At 37.3% G+C, this 20,151-nt stretch overlaps 3 protein-coding genes across 5 annotated transcripts in view; 2 read left to right on the forward strand and 1 right to left on the reverse strand.

Annotated features, from left to right (window-relative positions):
• The window catches only part of LOC106073784 (muscarinic acetylcholine receptor M5-like), a 269,944-nt gene that overhangs the window by 34,776 nt on the left and 215,017 nt on the right, over positions 1–20,151 (reverse strand). The window lies entirely within an intron of this gene.
• Positions 14,045–15,986, forward strand: LOC129925238 (uncharacterized). Its single transcript, XM_056024550.1, has 2 exons — positions 14,045–14,765; positions 15,179–15,986. The coding sequence occupies exons 1-2, from the start codon at positions 14,583–14,585 to the stop codon at positions 15,458–15,460; spliced, it is 465 nt and encodes a 154-aa protein (XP_055880525.1). The 5' UTR covers positions 14,045–14,582; the 3' UTR covers positions 15,461–15,986.
• On the forward strand, positions 15,787–16,557 carry LOC129925067 (uncharacterized). Its single transcript, XM_056023409.1, has one exon. The coding sequence runs from the start codon at positions 15,787–15,789 to the stop codon at positions 16,555–16,557; it is 771 nt and encodes a 256-aa protein (XP_055879384.1).

Consider the following 20,151-nt stretch of genomic DNA (forward strand, 5'->3'; position numbering starts at 1 on the left):
TTTCAAACAATCATTTGACATAATTTATTTTTTATAAAAAAATACCCGGTAAAACTTTATAGTTAATGAAATATAAATCAGTATAGATATTTTTATTTAGCATTTATATGCTATTTACATTAAAAAACCGGAACAATATATTAAAGATCATGTGTTTATTGCAACTTTTAAGCATTGAAATAAAATCTAATATAAGTTAGAAGATCAAACAAATATTCGTTGGCATTGATTTGTTTTTCACAAAACATCCGGAACAATCTATTATAGATACTTAAAACTATTGCAATATTTCTGAATGAAAAATTAAAGGTTAAATCAGATTTACAATAGCCTTAAGTGTTATTTGTTAATCAAATCGTGACGGACAGACCGACAAACTGACAAAACGCACAAAAATAAGCTTCTTTTATTCGTATGGGGGCACTAAACAAAAAATAAATAATATTTTTTTTTTAAGTTTAAGGAGTTGGTTTAGCACCTGGTCATGTTGCGACGTTACGCTACTGCACGAAAGTCGCGGCATAAAAAGTCCATTTAGAAAATGTGCGTGATATTTACATACATTAGCCTTTATAAACAAACAGAAATGTTTTCTTTTAATTTTAGCAGCTAGATGACCAGATAAAAACACCTTTAACTATTATTTATAATTGTTATAAACATTTCCTGTACATTTTATAAAAATATTTGACTTGGTGATAATAAAAATATACTGTAATTGTCCATCTTTGTTAGCATAGTGTAACATTGCCTCACTTACATTTACGTAATTGTTTTAGAATTGGTGTATTTTTATGAAAAAATCGCTTGCATAATTAATTTTATAAATTAAACGGTTTGCTTTTAGAAAACCAAAATTAGCCGTTGCACCTAAACTTTTCAAGCCACATTGAATGGTGAAATAATATTTTTAGATCGCTTCTAGTTTTCCAGATCTGAATGTGACAGACGGACAGACGGGCATTTTGCACAAACCTAATAGCGGCTTTTTCCCCTTACGATGGCCGCTAAAAAAGATAGTCTTCTATGTCTATTTGTATAAACACAAAGTCTCTGTTATTATTATTGTTATTATTAATTAATGTCTATAGTACTTTATTTATCTTTGACAACAGAACACCACTGGCCGCCTAGGTTGTTGGACTACACACTTAAATACGCCAGTTAAAAGCGGAAATTATTAAGATGTAGCTCTAACACTGGAAGATGGATTGATCAATACAGAGGATTTAAAGCAAAAGAATACTGCCTATAGCAGGCATGTCAAACTCATTATGGTGTGTGGGTCGCATAAAAACTTACTATGACTTGAAGGGCCGCAGCAAAAAAAAACACTGTTGGAAAAAATAGCCTACTAGTTTTATGTAAATTAGAAACAATACAATAGAATAAAATAATTAATGGTATACCTGTCCCTTAGTTATTATTATTATTTTGTATATTAGAAATGGTTATGATTACGCATTATTTTCGTTGTCCTGATGCTTGACATCTTTTCTGGGATACAAGTTTGTTAATGTCAGGTTGAAGTTAGTTTGTTAATGACACTTTCCTCACTGATGACAAATTTTGATCAGATAATCTCGAACAGTGAGGTGTTTTTGTAGTTTTCATTATGGAAAAGAACTGCTCATTGAGAAAGTAGCAAACAAGCAAGAATTCTGGGTGCAAATTTCCGAAATTCAACCTACCGTTCAGATAAATAACTGTAAAATTTTGGCACAGCCACTTCTATATACTTCGCTTTCACCTAAGAATCTGACTGCAATTCTATCAGATACAAACAACGAAACTTCTTGCTCGTATGAAACAAAGTTAAGAAAACGGTAATTGAAAGCACTAATAATGATTCGAAGTGTAGGACATTTTAACCAAATGTTGTAGCCGTATTTAATCTTTTTAGTTCCTGACACGTTGAGAAGTGAACAAGTTTTTCTCTTGGTATGTGATTTACCCACAGTCGAAGTAGTAGTGACGATTTTGTCTTTACCTTGAAGTTTCAAATTTAAGTCTTGCAGGTGACCAGTGGGATCAACTGCAAATACCAAATCCTGAACCCATTCGTTAGTTTGGAAATGTTCAACAGGTTCACCTTTCATGTTTAGAAACAATAAAATTTCCTCACTCAGTGCAAAAAATTCCTTCAATACTTTATGACAGGAGAGCTAGCGGACTTCTCTGTAGTAGGGAACACAATCAAATTCGTGTCCAATGTCATCCATTTATTTTGTCTGCCAGCATTATGTTCCTAGTTAATGTTATTTATTTGAATGCTTTCAACTTTTCTGGACATACGACTTCGGTAGCTTTAACGACACACTCCTTAATAAAATCACCCTCACTAAATGATTTGTGACAAAAGTAAGTCTAACTCTAACATATTGGCTTATTTATAATGTGATTATTAACAATTAATAATAATTAAAAAGTTTACAAATCAACACTAAAATTAGAAGATAACTTGAAAGATAATGCGAAGTTAATAAATAAACGAAATTTTCGAGAAATTATTTGCTTTAAAAAATCTGCATGCAAAGTGGTTGGGGGCTGCATGTGGCCCGCGAACGCTATGTTTGACATGCCCGGCCTATAGGAATAACATTGCTGCCTCTAAGTTTAGATCTAAAACAACTGACATGGACCATTAGATACAGAATAAACTGATTTGAAATACAAAAGCCATTGATGGTGAATTTTTTTCAACGTTCGTAAATTTTGATAACGATTATCACGATTGACTTTGGAGAGATGTGCATTGTGTCCACAGTCATCTGGTGTATTTGGAGGTGCCTACAAATTTATCAAACACACCACTAGCAGAAAATAAAGCAACTCAGCCCTAAATATTTTTCTTCAATCGCTATAAATAAATAATCCGAAGTACAAGTCATTTATACAATGACTTGAAATAAAACTTCTAAGGCATTGTTTCTCAAACATTTATTTTTTGGGGGAAATAGTATTTCCTGCATAATTTTTAAGAGTTGTAAAAAGTTCTTTCTGGAGATAGAATTGAACTTTTGGCGAGTTTCCGCTCAAGTCAGCAAGTAGTCTGATTTCGGGGCCGGGCCGGGCCTCGGCGCTGAGCGTATTCTGGCGTTTTCAGCTTCAGAAATTCTTTCTCCAAGCATTTACACTTTTTTTTCTCGTAATAAGAAGAAAGAAAATAAAAAGGCTAGCATTAATTAGTTTTCTTTTAGGACGCATTATTCATCCTAGTAAAAAAAAAAAAGTAATAAAGAGGCAGCCCTGGTCAATAGTATTATTCGAGGGACATTCTATGTATATATAGCGCACGGACGTCTGTAATGGGAGTGATCTTTTTTAAGATCATCTTCATGCTCACGTCTCTGTCGAGAACCTTTTTTTTTTACAAAAAAAAAAAAGGTCATTTACAAAAAAAAAAAAAGGTCATTTACAAAAAAAAAAAAAGGCCATTTACAAAAATAATTATTAAAATAATCGTCCTTATAATGAAACGCAATAATCGGAAGAAATTCCACCAATCTCTATGGATTAAGTACGAATATCGTTTTGTTATATATATATCATGGGCGTAGCCGGGGGGGGGAGGGTTGGGGGTTCAAACCCCCTCCCCCAAATGAAATTTCCCCCGCAAGGGGAAGGTGTCGAAGTAAAGTGACTGTTCTTTTGCTTTAATTTTTTTTATTTTAGGTGAAATTTTAATACTAAACCATCACTTTCCCTAGCACAGCCAAGGGGGTTTTGAGTTTAAAACCCTCTACCAGGGGTTTTGAGTTTAAAACCCCCCCTACTAGGGGTTTTGAGTTTAAAACCCCCTAACTAGGGGGTTTTGAGTTTGAAACCCCCTACCAGGGGGTTTTGAGTTTGAAACCCACTACCAAGGGGTTTTGAGTTTAAAACCCTCTACCAGGGGGTTTTGCATTTAAATCCCCATCTTTTATAAAACTAAAAAAAAAACACAAAAAAACAATCACCAAATTCTAAGAATGAATAATTTTGATTTTAAACCCCTCTCCAAAATTTACGCTAAACCCCTCTTCAAAATAAAAAAGCAAATTACACACTCAAAATTGTATGAGCGTAGCCAAAGGGGTTTTGAGTTTAAGCCCCTCTTCAGCTGGGTTTGAAGCTAAAAATACCTCTTTAATATTAAAAAAAAAGCAGATTACGCACTCAAAATACTATGAGCATAGCCAAAGGGGTTTTTAGTTTAAACCCTCCGCCAGCGGCGTTTGAAGCTAAAAAAATTAATCTTCAAAATAAAAAAAACAAATTCGCAATCAAATTGCTAATAGCAAAGCCTATTGGGTGTTTTGAGTTTAAAATTTCACTTCAGAGAGGTTTAATGTAAAAAAATACCTCTTCAATATAAAAAAAAAGCAAATTACACACTAAAATTCTTTGAGCGTAGCCAAGCCAATGGGGGGTTTTGAGGTTCAACCCCTCTCCTCCAGATGGCTTTTTTTAAAGTTTAAAACCCTTCAAGATAGTTTTGAGTCTAAAATACAAAGCGTTTTAAGATAGAAAGCCTCTCTCTTCAATATTATTTCTAAAGCAAACTACAATCACCAAATTCTATGATCGTTGCTAAATGTGGTTTTGAATAAAAAAAAAAACAATTCCAGAAATATTTTAGTTTAAACCCCCCCCCCCCCAACAGATTTCGACGATAAAACTTCCCTTTTCGATATAACATCTAAAGCAAAATAGTCGCCTAATTCCAAGATCGTAGTTAAGAGATGTTGCACATGTCTACCAGTGGCTAGGCTTCACTAATAAAGTGCAATGAATAGTCATCTAAGAGTTACGATGACATCCTAGTACAACTTGGCGCCATATTTTCATAGAGGTCCTCAGAGCAGTTGGGAAGAGGCTTCAGACATTGCCAGTGACAGATTTTTGTGGAAACAGCTTGCCATCAAATACGCCGAACGGCGCGGGAAGGTCTAAGTCAGTAAGAATAGCACATTAGGTTTTTGAAATAAAACTTTTTAAATAGCAAAATAATGCACTGTAGTTACCTCAGAATATGCATTTAGTTAGCTTTCAAGACCAGAAATAGTGCTTGGCAGCGGGGCTCAGCCCGCACTGGGGGAGCTCTCAGCGCTCCCCCAGACCCCTTGCTGGCAATGACGGTTAGTTTGCAATTTTTTCACTAACTCCAGGAAGAACCTATTCAGGGGCACAATAAACGTCTTCCAAAAGAATGAAGAGTCAGAATGTAATTATGTACAAACACATCCATACATACAAACATATATATATTTTTTTTTTTGGGGGGGGGGGACGGGTGGAGGTAGAAAAAAATCCCCCCCCCCCCAAAAAAAAAATCCTGGCTACGCCCATGATATATACATACTAGGGGTGCACCGGATAGTCGCTCCGGCTCCGGCTTCTGCCGAATATCCGGCGTTTTTTACTATCCGATGCTATTCGGCTCCGGTCGGATATCACTACCGGATAGTAAACCGGATAGTAAAAAATACACCTATTTAATATGCAGAAAGTGGACCTCGTTCCATTAATGTCTGATGTAGAACGTATTAATGTTTATATTAAAACAAAATAATGTGCTTAAAAATAGAGCCATTATGAATATGCAACAAACATCGTTTATTATAAAAACAATGCATGTTAATAACTTAATATAAATAGAAATGAAACTTTACATCATAAATGCGCTTTACATACAGAGCAGCAATGGCTGGAACTTTTTTTTCTCAATTAGTCTTGACCTTTGAGTAGGTTAGTTAACATGTTATAATGCTACATTCCTTGACTACGTCATGCTGACCAGACGTCTGTCTAGCTGTGCGGGTATATCTCCAGAGGTAGAGATGAACAACTCCCCACCCCTTTTATTTGTTTAGTCCATCACATTGAGTTTTTTTTATAGGTAGGTGACCACAAGTTAAATACGATGGACGTAGGTTTAATGTCAGCGTATTGACACTCGCTAGAGGTCACACCTTTCGAGGGAACTGAGTTTGTTTACTTAGTAGTTAATCTTTATTAGGGGGGCTGGACTACAAGAGCCACACCTCTAAGGTAACTAGGTATATTTCTAGATGAACAGCTCCCTCCCCCTTTTATTTATTTCGTTCATCCCAATGAGTTCATTCATTGACAGGTGACCCCAAGTCAGATACGATGGACGTAAGCACTCTCTAGAGGTCACACGAGGGAACTATGTTTGTTTACTTAGTAGTTAATCTTAATTGGGGGGGGGGGGCTGGACTGGACTGGACTTCAAGCCAAACATCTACACGGTTTTCCGGACAAAGAGTTTGCTTATTTGGAGAAAAATCTTAATCACGTGGTTGGGCTAGAGGCCACACCTTTTCAAGTGTGCCGAGTTACTTGAACATAAATCTCAATTAGTAAGTTGGACTAAAGATCAAACGCATCTAAACGACTTTTACACACCTGACATCCATAGGCTTACTATCGTTCCCTTTTGTAACAGTTACTGAAACCACGAATAATTAAATAAAATAATTAATAAGTAATAAATAAGGAAGATGTTTCTTACATACGTTCTTTGCATTTAATATTTCTTGGGTACGTTCTTTGCACAATACAATAAAACAAAAATGTGCATGTTTGCGTGTATGTATTTTTTTGCCTTGTATTAAAACCTTTAGAAAGAAAGCTAATTTCATTGTTGAATTCTTTTGACTTAATAAATAACAGAAAACCTTACAGTACATTTTAAAATCGCATAAAATAAATTGAACAATAATACCGCAGTTAGATCTAGCAAACAAAGAAACAATATGCTGGAGCGTAAAAAAACAACAACAACCCTTGACCTCTAACTAGCGGACGGGTATAATTTATCTACATGCTTGACTGACCATGCCAATGTAATATCTTTTTTAACTGACACCCAACTCTATTGCGTGCGTATGCTCAAGGAAAAAAACAATGCTTGATGGTTAACACAAACAACTATACACACTACACTAGGACTACATGTGTAGGCTCACTAGGTATATCTGACCAGGTTGTTGGTCTGAAATTCATAAACACATACATCCGACCACTATACAAGGCAGATTGTACTTTACTTATGAGATTTACATTAGTAGCTAGTTAAATATATACTAACATTATTTACATTGACCTTCCTACACACATCCTTTACAGTTGGTGGCATCGTACATACACACAGACACACTCATGCTACACAGGTTTTAGAAATAGGCCTACTGTTAAGTTTGAATAAATCAATCAGTAACAGAGTTTAAAACAATAAGGTATATAAAAGGAAAAAAAAACAACAATATAGGTATGTTATTAAACAGTTTCGTAAAATGTTCAGCAATACAAGATATTTAGAAGACACTTAGGTATCCGGCTCCGGATCCGGCCCCGGCCGAATATCAAATTTTACTATCCGGTCATATCCGGCCCCGGTCGGATATCAAAAAGTACTATCCGGTGCACCCCTAATACATACATATATGGCTGCCTGGTCGTGAGGTTTGCGCGCTGGACTGTCGTTCGGATTTATCGATGGTCGAGGGTTCAAATCCTGCGCGCTCCCATCCCCCGTCGTCCTGCGGGAGGTTTGGACTAGGAAGTAAACTATCTTCAACTCTAAAGGAACATCCGAAATATATATATATATAGATAGATAGATAGATAGATATAGATATTATATATATTGAAGGATAATAATAATTAGAATTTATGTAAACTATAAAAATATTTGAGTTATTTTTTTTTTAGTAAACTAAAAATTTTAAAAATGTATGTAACCTTGGAACAATGATTTGGCCGCCCCTTACGATTGGCCGCCTGCGAGCAATGCAGACATAGCACAATAAGTAGCGGCGACCCTGACTATGATAGATAGCAACTTGAATTTTGGAACAGTTATACTTCATTATATGCTTTTCTAATTCATGACTTTATTTATTATGTTGTATGCAAACTAAAATTGTAATGAAATAAAACAATTGCTGCCTCCAAAACAAGATAAGAAACAATGTCTAGATCTAAACTTGATATAGGCCTAGTTTAGTCTAGGGGTGGGCAAATTACGAACGCGGGCACCTACAAAAATAAGGTGTGGCCACGTATTATACATACAAAAAAAAATGCAAATATTTTAAAACTAAATAATTTTAAATCTTATACTATAAAGTAGAAAGTAAGGCGCAACTATGTATTTATGACGAATAGAAATCAAAACCGTTTGACCAATATTGAAAAAACTTGGCATAAATGTTCCTTGGGTACTAACTGGGACCGTAATGTATGTATTGTAGCCCTTAAACAAACTTAATAAGACAATCAAAAAACAGTAGACCAACTCTATGAAAGTATTATAATTTCATCGATCTAGGCCATGTTTACCATGTATAAATCGAAAGGATCTAGATCTAATTTTTAAAGCTATACTTTGCACATATAGTTTTTTTACTTTGGCACATTAAAATACAAAATATAGTCTTTTGATTTCATTCTTTAATAAAATTAACCTTCAAATGTGTGTTTCAAAAGCATTTTTACATAAATTCGTTCCTTATATATACAAATTTAGACGTCCTGGCGTACTAAATTTTCATTAGACAATACCCGAAATGTTACACATCTCTCTATTCCTACGCCTAAAACTCTAATTCAACTCTAAGATGATAGAACTTCTCTTCGAAAAGATAGTTTTATACTTTAACACATGAACATACTAATTATAGTCCATTTATTTCAAATTTTAATCAAATTAACATTCAAATTTGTTTTTCTAAAGCATTTTTCATACATTCGTTCGCTAGAGCTGCGAAGCCGTGCTGACAATCATTTTAATAGTTCCATTCATGAGTCGCGTAAATCTAATAAATAAAGGTCACGCATGCGCAGAGCGAAGCATTCGCGCACTCGCAGAGACAAACTCTATCCAAGCCAATATTTAACTCTAGATTAGTCTAGATCTAGATCTATCTCTAACTCAAGAGCTAGATCTAATTCAGAGATAATAGATCTACTTTATACTTGAACACATGAACATACAAAATTAAGTCTATTCATTTCAAATTTTTTATCAAATATATGTAGGCCTACAAGCAAATGCTTTATTTGAAAAAATGGATTTAAGTCAATTAGCTATTTTGATTGCTCCATTCATACTATTTTTACATATACGCATTCCGCATATACGCATTCGGCCTCCTTCAGTCGTAGAACGACTATGGTTCCATTTTTCGCATTGTCCGTTTTTCTTCCAGGGCTGAGGCCCATGTTCTTTCACTATCCATAGCTTTATTGGTCACTGTCTCTCTCCATCTAGTGCGGTCTAGAGCTATGTCTTCCCAATGGTCAGTATTGATGTTCACTGATTTGAGGTCCCGTTTTATTACATCTATGTAACGGAGGTGGGGACGACCGGTTTTTCTTGAGCCAGTCGCGAGTTGTCCATAGAAGATGACTTTCGGGATGCCTTTTTCCATCCGGCGAACATGTCCAAGCAAGCGCAAGCGGCGTTGTCTGAGGGCTGTAAAGATGCTGGGGGGAATACCTGTTCGTGCAAGGATCTCAGTATTGCACACTTTTTCTTTCCACGTGATTTTCAAGATCCTACGGAGACACCGCAAATGGATTGAGTTAAGTTTTCCCTCTTGCTTTGCGTAGGTGGTCCATGATTCACTACCATACAGTAGTGTACTCATAACGTATGCCTTGTAGACTTCCATTTTGGTCACTGTAGTGAGCTTCTGGTTTCCCAAACTCTTGACCTGAATCTAGCGAAGGTAGAGGCAGCCTTCCCTATGCGTTTTTTTTTTAATCTCCTCTTCTAGAAACAGATCATCTTGAATTGTGGATCCCAGATAGCAGAATTCATTTACGGCATCTAGTTTGTTATCGTCTATGAGGATCGAGGGTGGTGTTGTAGCAGGTGGTCCCGTAACATTTGTTTTCTTTGTGCTAATAGTTAAGCCATACTCCTTACAGGCCTGAGAGAAGCTGGACATTAGTAACTGAAGTTCCTCTTGTGAGTGTGCCACCAACGTTGCGTCGTCTGCGAAGAGCATATCTCTTATGAGGATTGTTTTGGTTTTAGTTTTGGCCCTGAGTCTAGCAACATTTAGAAGTTTGCCGTCGAATCTTGAATGAAGATATATGCTTTCGGTGGATTTGTCAAACGCGTGGTGGATTAGTATTCCAAAGAGGGTTGGGACCAGGACACATCCTTGTTTGACTCCGCTGTTTATATTGAAATTTTCGGAGCAGGCGCCGTTGAGCTGCACTGTACCCATCATATTTTGGAGGAAAGAGACAATAATGTTTAGTAGCTTGGGTGGACAGCCTATTAACTGTAAGATTTTTTTGCTCTCTGCACTTTTCGCTTTACTTATAAAATTATTATTTCGTTTAATTGTTTACAAAGCACTCTCAGTGATTATATCGAAAGTGATACGCAAATTAAGACCCGCGGATAACATATGGCTAGTATCTATATTAATTATTGAAATTTTCGATTTTTATCACTTATGACGAAGAGGCTAAAGAATTATTGTCTTCACATGTTATTCTAAAATTCTAAAACGTTTAAAGAAGATGGCAAGTGTAACAATTGATGGAGTCCATGCTTTGACTGAGAAAAACAGGTTTTTTTAAAAAATTAAGAACAATATCCCAACCATTAACCTTTAATGGGAATGTTTGCACAAAGCTGCATAGAATCTCTATAGGACGTGGCAATAATCAATTAGTCTTCACTGCTGACAGGTTGCGAGGTCGCAGGACAGTGTTGAAGTTGAATGGTCTAGATTCAAGTCGCACATTCGGAGTTGACAAAATCTTCTGGGCAAAACCTAAAACCTGAGTGGACACGGTTCTTGGAAACGGCTCTAACGATTTTCCTAGAAATTTGACAGTTGATGTATTTCGTTAGGAAAAAAATTACTAGCTCGTTGGACACGTTGAAATCAATTATGCAAGCAGTTTTTTTCATAAAAATACACTATTTTTACAACTATTCACTATTAATAGTAACAAACACTGAAGTTTTTTTAGTAAGGGAGATAACTATTTACCATATTTTTAGCACAATTTTGCAAATGGTTTTAGAGTTTTTGTTAAAAAAAAATATTTTTTTTACAATTGTATTGTTCTGTCATAACTACTACATTTACAAAAAAAATACTCTATTTTTAAAGGAAAAAAATCTATTTAGTATGTAAATAAGTGGAACATAATTTAAAACACCAATTAATAAGTTTCATATCACGTAAACGGCGGTACAGTATATAGCGCAGACATATAATATCACCGCGGGAATGCATTTTATTTCCTCTTGAGGCTTTGAATAAGAGATTGACCGATTACAAAACAACTAGATAATCATTAAAAGACATCAGATATATTCGTATGATCCCTCGGTCTGCTAAAACGGTTGGGGCACCACACAAGATCTGTCAACCTTCTTTCTCCATTCTTCTCTGTCATTTGCCTTTGATAGAATTTCATTCTGATATTCTTTCTGAAAAATTGAAACCTGTTTTTAAACTGCCTGGGTGGACCACTTCGGGAGCAGATGTTGAGTTAATGTTTCCACACAAACTTTCTTTGTAATCTTGTTTATTCATCAATTCGTTACGTAGATTGTTGACTCTGACTCAGGTACGTCATAGTCAGATAACATTGTTTGAACACTCTACTCTACTGTTTCGTCATCACATTTAGAGACACTATATTATTAAAACACATCGGAAGTTTAAGGCACACATTTATATCCAGAAATTTGAGCGTTGAAATCTGCATCTTTGAGGATATGAGTTAGTGTTTCTATGTTATCTAACGCGGTTTGTTCTCAGGAAGCTGTGAATGTTTCTTCCTGAAAATTATCATTGCGATTCAAAAAATGGTCCGGAATAATTTGTGCCAAACTGACGAGGAAATCATCATCTCCTGAGTACTCAACATTAGTTTGGAAAATTAAAAGTCAGGTGGTCGTTGTGCTGGCCACATGACACCCTCGTTAACTGTGGGGCACAGAATCAGATGACCTTTACATCATCTGCACTAAAGATCGCACTTAACAGAGGATTACAGCCATTTTTGTTTTTATCTCTCCTTTTTGTTATTCTTTTCTTTCGATTGATATTTGGTTACATGTTTCAATGCTTCAGTAATAATTGTGATGTGTGAATGATCTCCTAGAAGAGAAATCCTGGGATATTTAAGTTTAGGGTCTCGTTTTAGATTCGCACTAGTTCGAGTTCTATAGTACTATAACAAAATAGAGGTCTTATGTTGTCTGTCAGGTGACCGAGCCTCGCTCGGTTGAATCATTTGTTGAGGAAAGATATTTAATAATTTTGGAAACATTTTTATTATGACTAAAGTGAGCGATCCCAATCCAAATCCAATCGTGTTCTATTAGTTCTAAATGTCAATGTATATGGCGATTAGAATAGAAAGTCCCCATAAAGAACACGCGTAGGACGTAATCATCTTCTTTTTTGAAGTTAAGTCTGTATTTCAAAGATAAGATAAGATACAATCTAGAAAAGTGTTGGGCTATTATTGGCTTGGAAAAAAAAGTCTTTGCAGTGTAACTTCTCAAATGGTTACGTTCAGACATTAATATTGCAATTAGTATATTAATTAAATCTCTAGTACGAAAATTAAGTGATGCAATATCTCCAGGGTAAAGCATTGACTTTTTTTTATTACTTTTAACAAAATAAAATGGCAGAAACACTTTACAAATTGCGTTAGTATTCTAAAGAAGGTTTCATCAAATCAGTTTCTGGACAAACAAGTCGGAGCAGTCAACGAATTCCCATACGCTGCCGATTCTTTTGTTTTATCTATAAACATAAAAAAAACAGGTTTCATGTTCCAGAATTCACCCAATAAAAATAAAACAGCCCCGTAAATGGACAGTCCCTTAACGTGGTAGACCACTTCACATATCTAGGAACCATGATATCGAATGACGCATCGTTTTCAACAGAAGTTGATAACCGTCTGGCCAGCGCCAGTAGTGTTTTTTGACGCCTCCAGGAGTGAATTAGCGAAATAAATAGCTCCACCTACCTACAATAGTCAGTGTCTACCAAGCAGTGGTTCTCTCAACCCTTCTCTATGGATCTGAGCCAAGAAAGAAAAAAATTAAAACTTCTTAAACGCTTTCACCAAAGATTTGTTTGCTCCATCATGAACCTACGGTGGCCAGACCGCACTACAAACACCTCGATGTTCTAGCGGTATAGACAACATAGAGGACTTCTTACGCCGGAGAAAGTTTGCAAAAGGCAGCCTTTTTTTGTGAGCTGAAAGATGGTAGACGTAACAGAGATGTCCCACAGAAACGCTTTAAAGATCAGCTTAGGCACAAACTTGCTATAACTGACATACCTAGACGGCGAAAATAGAATATAAATCGGCCACAGTCATATAATGATTGTTTGCGTTGGATGTTGCATAAATATTCATCGCTTTTTATTTTGTATTTTAATAATGGACAGACTCTTACAAACACTTTGTAGATTAATTTATTTTGGAACTATGGAAGAAAAAAAAATGAAATGAAATGTGCAGAGCTATGTTTGGTTCTTGTGCAGAGCTATGTTTGGTTCTTGTGTTTTGCGAGTTTTAGTCATTGTTACACTTTAATTGCCGAGAGCCGAGTAAGTGACTTTTGCTTTGTTGACAAGTGTAATAGAGCATACAATAAAGATGGTGCGCAAATGTTTAATTAGGTCTATTGATTCATTAAAAGTTGTTCTTGTTTGCAAAGAAATGTTTTAGTCTATTGCTGTAAGCCTAGTGACGTAAGCGGTGTTTTTTTTCCTTTGACATCATGAACAATTTTCATTCATAAAACATTCTAGCCAAAATTAATTTTTCGATAATGAAACATTTTCAAACCAATATAAAGGTCGACCTAGAGGTTTCCCCTTGTGGCAACTGAGTTTTGAATTGTTTTCTCATTGCTATACATTAATCTTGAAATTTAAAAACAACAACGTTAGAGCAGTTTTTGAAATTATATATATATATATATTGTTGTAAACTTGTTCTCCCTCCCCCCCCCCCCGACTGACCATTTTTCCCAAGTGAGAACTTTTTGAATTTTGTTTATGTTTGGAGGCGAAACTGACCTGAGCGAGTGTGTTGAGGTGAAAATAACGGGAGTTATGATCGCGGATTTTTCAACGGAGGATTGTTTTTCTTAAATCGGTTTTTGTGAATAGTTGTATGTACATTTGATTAGTAGAACTGTGAAATTATTTCGATTACTTGGATTATTGACTGTTGGTAGTGGATTGTGCTTCTGCAACCAGAAGGATATCGGCGACCTGACAATCGGTGAGTTAACTATCTTTAGTCTACTCCAAAGTCGTAACATCTGGTGTCACAAGTGGAATCCCGCCCACTCTACTTACAATGTCTACTTCTAAACGCCTTCACGAGCTCCAGATTAATGAAATCCGAAAGGAGCTAAAGAGGCGAGGCATCGTAGCGTCAGGAAACAAAGAATCCCTTTTAGCCGTCTGAGAGAGGCCTTGAAAGAAGATGGGTTCGACCCGGACACTCACGAGTTCGAAGTGAAGACTGATCTCGGCGGAATATTGAGTAAAATGAAAAAAGAGCTTCTAGGGTCAATGCAAACAATTGCGACTAGCCAGAAAACAGATATGGAAGAATTCAGAAGTAAGCTAAGAGATGAAATCGCTGCAGTGAAGTCGGAGCTTACTGGAAAAGTCAAGCCAACTATCTTTGATGATACGGTTTCGTGGACAGTTTATAAAAGACAATTTGAGGCGGCTGCAAAAGTGAACAACTGGAGAACAAACGAAGAAAAAGCCACTGGATTAATGCTTGCGTTACGAGGAAAGGCCACTGAATTGCTCCAGATAGTAAGCGACCAGCAAGATTATGAGGCATTTGTTAGAACTATGGAATTGCGATTTGGAGACGAACACATGAAGAAGGTTTTTAGGGTGCAATTGAAGACTCGGCAGCAAAAACCAGGAGAGACACTACAAGAGTTGATGGCAGACATCGAACGGGAACGACTGGCACGCTTGGCTTATCCGACCCTGACCCAAGAGATCTTAGGCGTTCTCGTAACGGACGCGTTTATCGATGGTGTTCATGACCCCGAATCGAAGAAGGCCATCCGAGTGGGAAACGAGAGGCAAGCGATGCTTTGATATACGCTTTATCTTTTGAGGCAGCTAAAGACACAGCGAAAACGACCTATTTTAGTCGGGGGCTCCATGTGCAGGAGGAGGACCTCACGCATATTATCAGACAGGTGGTGGAAACTATAGAGGACCGGCGGTCTCAGCAGATGCCCAGGCAGAACAGGTCGGTCTTTCGCTGCTGGAATTGCGATGCGCCTGGTCATATTCAAAGGAACTGTACTCGAAGAAATGCAGGCCGTCTGAGAGGAAGAGATGGATTGGGTAACCAGCAAGCAGCCACCTCCCAATCTCAGAACCAGGAAAACTAGATTCTGCCGGTATCGTGGGGCGGAGACAGGCAGCGAGATTCACAGGAAGCTATAGACTTATCATCCCAGTGGCTGTGTTAGGTAAAAATAGAAGTCTGAGTGTACAAGGGAAAGTAGGAGTTCGTTTCTGCAGATTTCTCTTAGATACTGGCGCATCAATATCAATAATTCATCCTAGTCTCGTAGAAAATCTCGTGATTCATGAAACAAGTGGCTATTCACTAAAAACAGCTAGTGGTGAACTGTTGCCGATTTTAGGACAAACCTTTGTAAAGTTTGAGATAGCTAACCAACGTTTTAGTCACGAATTCTTGGTCGCCAATATCATGGATGAGTGTATTCTGGGACTAGACTTTATGCAATTATTTGGATTCACGTTGAACATTGGGGGTGGCACAGTACAATATGGGACTCTAGAAATTCCCTTGCTGGGGGACAACATGGAAGAAGAACAGATTAAGAGGGTCTTAGTAACAGAAGACACCACCATACCCCCACAGTCTGAAGCCATTATATGGGGAACAATAGAAGGCAACGATCCCATGTCTATCACAAGCCTCATAGAGCAGTCAAAGGAAGCATACAGAAGGCTGTCTGTTGGGAGAATATTGGTTGTTAGCAGGGAAGACAGGAAAGTACCTGTTCGCGTTATGAACGTTGACACTCAAGCTTGCAACCTACAAAAGAATAATTTTATCGCCACCTGTTGCCCAGTGGAGCTTATTGCAACGTGTGGTGCGGTGGCCCCTGTAGCTAGTGCATCGTTATGTGATTCTCGAGTTGATCTTATGCTTGGGGATGTGGGCGAGAATCTGTCAGAGGAAGAGTACAATAAAGCTAAACAACTGTTGCTAGAGTTTAAAGACATCATGCCTGACAGTGAAAATGAAGTTGGTCGGAGTAATATGGTAACCCATAGGATAGATACAGGTAACACTCGACCAATCCGGCAAACACCACGGCGATTACCATTAGCAAAGCAACAAGAGGCCGCTCACATGTTGGAACAAATGAAGGAACAAGGAATTGTAGAGCCCATGGTGCTCGCCTGTTGTTCTGGTTCAGAAAAAAGATGGCTCTCTGCGTTTTTGCGTTGACTACAGGGCTTTAAATAACGTCACACAAAAAAGACAGCTATCCACTGCCGCGTATCGATGACACATTAGAGTATGATTAGACACTCTTTCTGGAGCTCATATATTTTCAACCCTAGATCTCAAAAGCGGCTACTGGCAAGTAGGTTTACACCCTGATGACAAACAGAAAACAGCTTTCTCCACGGGAAACGGACTATGGCAGTTTACGGTTATGCCTTTCGGGCTCTGCAATGCACCGGCAACTTTTGAGAGACTGATGGAACAAATTTGCGGGGCTTAAATTGGAATGCTTGCCTGGTTTACCTAGATGACATTATAGTCTTCGGAAAGACATTTGATGAACACATACATAACTTGAGGGAAGTGATGCAGCGTATTCGAAGTGCGGGAATGAAACTAAATCCGAAGAAGTGCTCATTCTTTAAGAGGGAAGTTAAATATCTGGGACATATTGTATCCAAAGACGGAGTAAGCACGGATCCAGAAAAAACGGAAGTCGTCAAGCACTGGCCTACACCTACTAATCTTCATGAGCTCAGAAGCTTCTTGGGTCTTTGAACCCAGTTTTTCTACTATCGCTAGAGCCCTTCACCAATTGACTGAGAGGAATACGCAATTTCAATGGACGCCAGATTGCCAAGAAGCTTTTGAGAGATTGAAAGAGGCTCTCGTCTCATCGCCCATGTTGTCTTATCCTCTACCAGGTATTGTGTTTCAACTTGACACGGATGCTAGCAATACAGGGATCAGTGCTGTTTTATCAAAGGAAGTGAATGGTAGCAAGAGAGTGGTAGCCTACTTTAGCCAAAGTTTGTCAAAAGCTGAACGAAATTATTGTGTGACTAGACGTGAGCTGCTAGCTGTGGTGGACTCCAATAAACATTTTCACAAGTATCTGTATGGACAAAGATTTAATTTGAGAACAGACCATGCGGCCCTCCAATGGCTACTTTCCTTCAAGAATCCGGAAGGACAAGTAGCTAGATGGTTAGAAAGGTTACAGACTTATGATTTCGAAACACAACACAGGAAGGGACAAGCCCATTCGAATGCCGATGCTTTATCACGACGACCTTGTAAGCAGGAGTGTAAGCACTGCACAAAAGTAGAAGGGAAAACAAGAGCCCTGGATTGTAGGCGGCTGGAGCTAAGTGCATCAGCGTCTTGGTTTGAGGAGACGATAAGCAGAGAACAAAAACAAAAGGATGACAAAGATATAGCCCCAATTTTCCAATGGAAGGAAGTTGGACAGCGCCCTGATTGGCATCAAATTTCTAGTACGGGAGAGATTACCAAGGCTTACGCGTTGAGCCTATTATAGTAAAAGACTATAAACACTGTGATGTGAGCTTGTGTCGACCTAGGTGTAATGTGTTGACCTAGATACATTAGCCGTGTTTCATTCATCATTTTGTAGCTAAGCTGCTAAGAGGTCTAAATGCGCATAAGTAAATCTTAAAGAAAAAAGTAAATTGAAAATAAAGACTTAAAATTAAATCGAATCAGTAGCTGTAGGCTTAAATGCTTTAAAAAACACATTGGAAAGTAAATTGTATTATGTAAGTAGTTTAGTAGTTTAATAAAATGCCTTTATAATGCGCGATATATGACCTCTGACGTTCATTTCATTTGTATCGCTACGCGATATAATGGTGCCGCAAGTTACGGAAAAGTATGTCAAGACGTTTAAAGCTATTTACATTTAGAGTGAACGATTTTATGTAAAAAATGTTTTGTAAACTCAAATTTGAAAGTTAATGTGCATCAAATAATGAAATGAATATACACGTATTTTCATGTTCATGTGTAAAATAGCAAAATTATGTTTTCTTGAATGAGAGCTAATTTATTTAGGTCTAGAGATTTTCATCTCTGCGCATGCCTGACTTCTCCGTCTTGTCTCATCATTTAGACACAGCATGTAAACATGGCCTAGATTTATAAGATACAATACTTTTATAAAGTTGGGCAACTTTTTTTTGAGGGTCATAAGTTTGTTTTAGGGCTACAATACATACACTACGGTCTAAGTTAGTACCTAAGGAACATTTCTGCCAAGTTTTATCAAGATCGGTGAAACGGTTTTGATTTCTATGCGGGGACATACATAGTACATACATACATACATACGCCTACTTTCTGCTTTATATTAGACTAGACATATATTACACACTGCCCGCGAGTCTTATTTTGCGCATCACTGTCGATATAGTCATTGAGAGTGTTTTGTAAAAAATTAAACGAAATAATTATGTTATAAGAAAGCGAATGCGTGAATTTAAAAAATAGTATGAATGGAGCTATCAAAGTAGTTAATCGACCTAGATCTAAATCCATTTTTGTAATAAAAACATTTGCTTGTAGGCCTACATATATTTGATTAAAATATGAAATGAATAGACTTTATTTTGTATGTCCATGTGTTAAAGTATAAAGTAGATTTATCATCTTGAGTTAGAGATAGCCTAGATCTAGACTAATTTAGAGTTAAATATTGGCTTGGATAGATTCATCTGTCTTGCTAAGCATGGTACCTAACGATTCATCTGTCTTTCTCAGCATAGTACACATCGCTTGTTTGAACTTGTTTATGAGCTCTACGAGATCTGGTTTGAGCTCAAACAAGTACGTGTTCGGATCTTCCTCTTCATCCACCAGAGCTTGCCGGAGACGTTCTTGAAGAGTTTCGTTTTTCTTTTCGTAGCACTTTAGTCATCACCATTTCAGCTCTTGTTTCAGTTCTTTCAGATTCAGTTCATATAGCAGTTTTACAGAAGCCATAGGAAATCCCACTTCAAGACACCAGTGTTACGTTCTCTCCTAATCAGGCCTTCTGTAAAGAATGCTAAACACAATACAGCACATCTAAAACATCAAGAACTTGACGACAAGGCTCCAAATAATCTGGTGCTTTAATAATGGTCAATTAGAACAGCCAATATGACACAATTGGCAATACATCAACACTAAAAATGCAATTCTGTACATCATCGTACTAAACTAATAAACTCTACTGTCTCTATCTCTTCCTGGACTCGTACATTGACTTCAGGACTCCACCAGGACCGACTTCATGGCAGACTGACAGTGCCGGTCTACTCGCTGTCCTGTCTTGAATTGCACTGCCTTATACACTCTGTGTCTCTGGTCCACGCAGGCTTATGATGACCATAACACGGGAACACGGGTAATATTCACGTGCAACATTCATAACAGTACTGTCCCTTGCCCTTCGACATAGCACACTAAACTGTCTTTCTGGCCTGTGTCACATAAGTCAACTGATCACACACAGTTAACCATATCGCGTCGCCAATAGGATTACAACAATCTCTCCCTCTCTCTATATATATTGTTATACCTCTGCCATGCGCATCGCCATCCAGGCTAGTGCAGAAGGTGCGCACTTCTAGAAACCAGACTGAGAAGGATGTTTACATAAGAAATGAGAACGATTTCCACCCAAGTCAAGAGCCAAGATGAAGATGCTGTACTCTATACATATGTCCTTTGTGTTTGTCATGTCTCCATGTAAATAAACGTCTATGTCTCGTTGAGTCGTCTCCCTTAATTTATTTAATATATATATATATA

This window comes from Biomphalaria glabrata, chromosome 3 (assembly GCF_947242115.1).
Source record: "Biomphalaria glabrata chromosome 3, xgBioGlab47.1, whole genome shotgun sequence".
Classification (NCBI taxonomy): Eukaryota; Metazoa; Mollusca; class Gastropoda; family Planorbidae; genus Biomphalaria; species Biomphalaria glabrata.